Source organism: Urocitellus parryii, chromosome 1 (genome assembly GCF_045843805.1).
Source record: "Urocitellus parryii isolate mUroPar1 chromosome 1, mUroPar1.hap1, whole genome shotgun sequence".
NCBI lineage: Eukaryota > Metazoa > Chordata > Mammalia > Rodentia > Sciuridae > Urocitellus > Urocitellus parryii.
Genome location: NC_135531.1, coordinates 164,890,131 through 164,896,776, shown reverse-complemented (window position 1 = coordinate 164,896,776; position 6,646 = coordinate 164,890,131). Strand labels below are relative to the sequence as shown.

Here is a 6,646-nt window from a genome sequence, read left to right as displayed (position 1 = left end):
TATTTTGGTCACATGATAAAAAGTTGCCTAACACAAGGTCATTAATGTCACATTCTGGCAAATAAATTTGTCTATATTATGTACATGTCCTGAAATTTTTGTAGGTGAATTTAAAGGTGATGGAGTCATTAACCTGATGGAGAAAATGTTTTTGTTTTTGTTTTATTTTGTACGGGGATTGAATCCCAAGACACTTAACCACTGAGCCATATCTCAAGCCCTTTCTGCATTTTCTTTAGAGTCAGGGTCTCAGTTGCTTAGGGCTTTGCTGAGTTGCTGAGGCTGGCTTTGAACTCACAATTCTGAGCCATTGGAATTACAGGTGTGCACCACCATGTCTGGCCAGAGAAAGAGGCAGCACAGCATTCAGGCAGTGGCATGGATATTGCTTAAACTTAGTCTAGTTTACTGTGAGAACTGGAAGCAAAAAAAAAAAAAAATTGAAAAACATGCAATTTGGCTGTGAAATAAATACATGCAAAACTGGGACCAAGGGAAGTTTGGTTGCTGAAGAGATTACAGCTATTTAATGGAAGATTTATACTGAGCACAGTGACAATAGGAAAGGTGCCTTGAGGCATCTCAGGAATCCTGTCAGGCTCAAGGGTGTAATCCTCTACACTAGTTTGAAAGAAATTGCCTTAGCAACAAACTGGGTATCCCTGCTTACATCAAGGTACTTAGAGAATTGTTTCCCCAGTATTCCCTTAACCATCCTTGCCATTTAGACACCCATGCCACTGCAGCCGTGGTCTAAGAGTGACCAGCTCCTCCTGGAGCTGACAGCATACTTGGGCATCATCCACGTCATGTTGGCTTGGCAGGAATGTGGGATGGTGGAGCTACAGGGTCACAGAGGCTTCTCCAGAGATTTCCAAGGAAAGCCTGGGAGGCCAAGCACTTTGTGTCAGGGAGGGGCTTCTTGCATAAAGTGCCTGTAAGGGTGATGCATGAAGCTGAGAAAGTGACACTTCAGCTGCAGAGAAGACCCCAGGAATTGAAGGTGTCTGAAATCTGGACTATCTGCTGAATAAAACTGGTCAGGGAGCAGAGCCAGCCTAAGAGAGAGGTCTTGTTGGCAACAAGGTCATGGGGAAATGCTGCCCAGGCCCTCTGGAGCTAAGCTCTTGCAATAGCATGCTTCAGATGGTAGACACAAGCTACAGGAGGAGACCAGCGCTGGCACACCCGCCCCTCTCAGTGGGGAGGACTCTCTTTCCACTCCAGAGCAGGGTCAGTCTACCCAGGCTTTTGCTGTGGGGGAGGCTCACTCACAGTAGGGAGGCCAGTGTGTTTTGCTCACTCTACTCATTTAATTGACAACCTTAACCAAAACACCCTCATGGAAACACCTAGAATGACAGTTGACCAAGTATCTGCACAGCTGGTGGCACTCAAGTTGACAAGGTCAGTCATCACAGTGGGTGTTAGGGATTTTACAAGGTCAAGGAGATGGACCCTGGTGGGGTCAGTGGTCCAGTCAAGGAACAGAGAAATTCAGGGAGCACAGTGCTAGGCTTGGAACCTCCTTTATGACAACACAGTGTGCTTCAGCCCAGCTTCTGCGTCTGCTCTCCCACAGTATTCAATATTAACAGGACCATATGATTTTAACCAGAACCTTAATGGAGAGGGTACTGATATTACTTCAATTTTTTGTAATTTTTATTAAATCTGTGATTGTAACCTTTTTAAGTGAACATTTAATGTCATTTCTTACTATAACATTTAAACCATTACCACCACTGTTTCCAATAATAATAATAATAATAATAATAGTAATTATTATTATTATTATTATCTTGCAACACAGGGGTCTGAGCTGAAGGTCATTCTATCACTGAGCTACATTCCCAGACTTTTTGTCTTTTGAGCAAGTTCTTGGTAAGTAAACCAGACTGGCTTGGAACGTGTGACCTCCTGCCTAAACTTCTGGAGTCACTAGGATTAGTCATGCACCACCATACCCAGATTATTTCCAAACTTTTTAACATCCCAAATTGTTTCTACCTATTGACTTTTGTAACTAATGCTTCAGCGGACATTGGTGTCCAAACAATAATCTGTTTGGGAACCAGTTTTCAAATTTTTTTGTGTGTATACACCCAGGAATAGAAATGCTGGGTGATAGGCTGATTCTAGGATGAGCATTTTGAGTGAACTGCACACTGTTCTGTGCAGTGGCCACATCATTTTTAATTCCCTCCAGGGATGATGGATGGGGGATTATTTCCATTGATCCACATCTTCACCAGTGTTCATTTTCCATACATATATATCCTAGAACGCATGGACCAGTACCTCACTGTGGTTCTGGTCTGCATTTCCTTAATGTTTATCTTGTGTTTATCTTGTGTGTTGTTTATCTTACCCATTTGTCCAATTGAGAATTGGGTTATCTTTTTCTTCTTGTGTTGAAGGAATTATTGTTGGACATAATACCTTTATTTCATTTATTTATTTTTATGTGGTGCTGAAGATTGAACCCAGGGCCTCACATTATAAACTCTTAATTTATAATGTCCAAATGTATTGGACATTAAAACATTATTTTTTAAAATATTAAAATCACCTTATTCCCAAGTGACTTGGGAAACATTTGCACTTTCCCGCACCCACACCCACTCCCACCAGTCTGAAGAGTGCATCTTGTTCTCTTTAACCTTGATTCATTCTTTAAAACACTTCTGAGGTCCTTTCTTTCTTATCTGTGGGCATTTTGCTTGAACTCCAGGCTTTGGTGGTGGAGAAACGTCAAACCGTATCCTAACATTTGTAGAGTCTGTGAAGTTCTGGTATAAGCACAAATTTTAAATAAGCCCCAATGATCTTTTAGGTTGTCATAAGTATAAACCATTTGAAAGTCCCCTCCAATCCTGTTCCTGTTTTCAATCTTTTCATTGTTTTTCCATGATTTTTCCCTTGTGAGAATCATAATGAGAAGATAATGTAGAACTGACTATATAAGGCAATTAACTTTTTCTAGGTAATTGCACAAGTGTCTGAAAATTCTTGATTTTGATAAATTGATAAAATTCAATCTCTTTTGGGGGGGGGACAGAGATAGAGGTACAAATGGAGAGAAAGAAAAAAACTGAATCAAGAATTAAGAGTTTAGGGGGCTGGGGTTGTGGCTCAGTTGTAGAGCACTTGCCTAGAACGTGTGAAGCCCTGGGTTCAATCTTCAGCAACACATAAAAATAAATAAATAAAATAAAGGTATTGTGTCCAACTAAAAAATAAATATTAAAAAAATTAAGTGGCTGTATAACCAATATGATTCTGCAACCTGTACACTTGGAAAAATGAGAAATTGTACCCTATTTGATTCAAATGAATGATATGTCAAGATCATTTATTGTTATGAGCAACTAATAAAAAAAGAATTAAGAGGTTAGTAAAATATAAGATTATATTTATCATTCAGTTGCTTCTTAATATGACTTTCAGTTTTGGGAACCAAATATGAAACTATGAACATTGACATGAGCCTGTGTATAGTCTTCACATTTCAAATTTAAAAAAAATAAAATACATAATCAATTTTTTCTTCTTCAGAAGTTCAGGCTGGAAGCAATTACTTCATGGTAGACTTCATAAATTGTGAATACACTATAACTCTTGGGGTTTTGTATATGGCACTTTGGTTCATCCTCTTCAATGAAAAGGGGATTTTATCCAAATAATACATGACTGCACCATCTCAATAAGCAAGCTTGCTTCTTTGCTCCTTTAATAAAATGTCATTTTTTTGTATCCCATAGTTTCGTGGAATCAAGGTATCAGCTCTGAATTACGGTCGGTTTTCTTGTGTTACAAATAAGCCAATACATCAGGATACAGTATTCTCAGGTTTAAACTGTTGGGTTGTCAGAAAATGGCCACATGTTATTTCACAGTATATTGTATATATTCCATGACCTCTTTGTGTGTGTGCATGTACAAACAATGCCTGTGAAAATGAACAATTTCCACATGCTAGGGAAATATGTGTTTTGAAACAAATTTTTCTCAGGTAATATGAAGTATGGTGTGTCAGAAAACCTGGAAAGTGTGGGTAACATATTCTTTAGAATAAATAGAAGTTTTCAGGTGGAACAGAATGCTAGGTAGAAATAGTGGGTACTGATCCAATTGTAATGTGCACATGAGAATGTTTCCCAATGAATTTGTACTGACAAAAACTTAGAAAAGAAAGAACGAGAACATGACAGTTGATGATGTGGTTGGAAAGAGTGCAGGGTTTTCTAAAGGTAGAGCCCAGAATCTTGGGGTGCATAAAAATGGAAAATGTCACTGTGCCTTCAGCACTTGAGCCTCTTCTCAGGTCCCTATGCCTCTGGACAGGAGGAGCAAACTGAAAACAGGCCACCTGTGAGCTTATCCTTGCTATCTGAGGTTACAACTACAGCCATGACTGTCCTGACCCCAATGCCTTCCCATTACCATGGTCCTCAATGCTCCTTTGACATCTTTGTTTCTCAGAGTGTAGATAATGGGGTTTAAAAGTGGAGTGACTATGGTGTAGAAAAGAGAGACAAACTTCCCCTGGTTCTTGGAGCCACTTCTGGCTGGTTGAAGGTACATGAATATGATGGTGCCATAGAAGATGATGACGACAACCAGGTGTGACGAGCAGGTGCCAAAGGCTTTTCTGCGTCCGGCGGCTGATTTAATTCTGAGCACTGCTTTAGTTATGAAGCCATAGGAGACTAGGATGAGGGACACAGGGACAATTAGAAAGATTACACTGGCCACAAAGAGTTCTGCCTCATTGAATGTCGTGTCCACACAGGCCAGCGTGATCAGCACAGGCACCTCACAGAAAATGTGGTCCAGCTTGCGATGACCACAAAGGGGCAGTTGCAGAGTGAGGGAGCACTGAATCAGGGAGGTCACGAGACCACTGAGCCACGCTGTACTGGCCAGGGTTGCGCAGAGCTTCGGATGCATGATGGCTGTGTAGTGCAGTGGCCGGCAGACAGCAGCATAGCGATCATAAGCCATGACCGCCAGGAGGATACACTAGGATGAACCCAACCCCATGGCCACATAGAGCTGGGCCATGCACCCAGCATGGCTCACGGTCTTGTCTCTCCTGTTCATGGTAACCAGCAGCTGTGGGGCCACGCTGGTGGTGAAGCAGATGTCCACACAGGAGAGGTTGCTGAGGAAAAAGTACATTGGGGTGTGCAGTCTGGGGTCCAGACAGGACACTAGTATGATGGCAGCATTCCCCAGAAGGTTTAAGATGTAAAAGTGCAAAATGATAACAAAAAGGAGCCTCTCCAGCCGGGGCTGATCCGAAAATCCCAGGAGAAGAAATCCCTTTTCCGAGCTGCTGTTGGTGTCCTCCATTTCCCTGCAGCTTTCCTTCACAAAATGACTAATGTCCTGGAGAAAGAAGGCAACGCGGTCAGCCTTGGTGACCCAGGTTTTTTGCAGCGTGACTATGTCCCTGATGTCTCCCCTGGACCTGTCATATAGACCTGTAGCCCTCTCCTCCAAATTCGCCCATCTGCAGGAAATGCTTTGCTCCTTTTTTTCCTTCAATAAGATCTGACCCAAGCAACAAATTTAATATTTGTTTTATCTATGTTCCATTTGCATATATTCATTTCCTTTGCTTATTTTTGTGTTCTGCCTATTTTACACAATACATTTGTGCCTTAAAGTTATAAATCTATGAAGAAAGTGACCCAGTGTTCTTTTTATACAAATGTTTTATTCTATGGGCATATGAAACTTGAGCAACATTCAAAAGCTAATAATAAAAATGATATTGTCAAATAGCAAATCAAATTAAAATGCAGAATGTGTAAAATTAAAATTGTGTATATTGTTGCAGATCTGTAACATCTATGTAAAACTATGTGAAAAACAAAATCAAAATTAACAAGAAACACGGATAAAATAGAAGACTAAGAAAAAATATATACACAACCACTTTTAGCCAACTGGCATCAGAAGCACAGTTTTCATTACATGTGTTTGTCCACATAGAAAATGCGGGTTCCAGTGAGAAAATGCTCTGTGTGTGGCTGGTGATGACCTTGCCCTACCCCCTGAGCTTCTCAAAGATGCATAGCAGATACGTCGGTTGTGTGTGTCTGTATCAGGGATGAAGATGATCAATGTGACCCATGTAGGCGTCTTACACTTTAACTCTGAGTACTTCACTGCACTCGGGGAATGTGTAGAGATAGGTAGGAATGTGTGTATCAGGGAGGTAGATAATAGAAAATGATGATATGGAGAGAGATCATCATAAAACTCCATGGGATACTACCTTATTTATGAAACTAAGTGAAGATTTCTCCGAAGTCAGAAGCTATGGAATTGAAGTCTTTTTTTTTTTTTTTTCTCATGGCCATGTGGAAACAAAATGATCCAAACTCCCTGTGTGGTCAAGAAATCATATAAAAACAGTCTTTATTTGAGCTGGGAACATTTAGGGGAGAATGAAAAAAAGTTCCTAAAAACATTTTGTCCATTCATTGCTAGTGTTGCTGATACAGAGAACCATTAGAATTCAACTGCCAAAGGATGCTATTTAAAGTTGATAGAACAAGTAGTGGAATAGGAGGCATATTTAGGGAGATGGTAATAAACACTAAGAAATATTGACCAAAATTGAATGATAAGA

At 40.4% G+C, this 6,646-nt stretch overlaps 1 protein-coding gene across 1 annotated transcript; it reads right to left on the bottom strand.

The window, feature by feature from the left end:
* Nucleotides 1-4,389: 4,389 nt before the first annotated feature.
* Nucleotides 4,390-5,438, bottom strand: LOC113176321 (olfactory receptor 2G6). The gene is given in 1 exon segment (XM_026380785.2): nucleotides 4,390-5,438. A coding segment is annotated over 1 exon segment (969 nt). The 5' UTR covers nucleotides 5,359-5,438.
* Nucleotides 5,439-6,646: the final 1,208 nt, after the last annotated feature.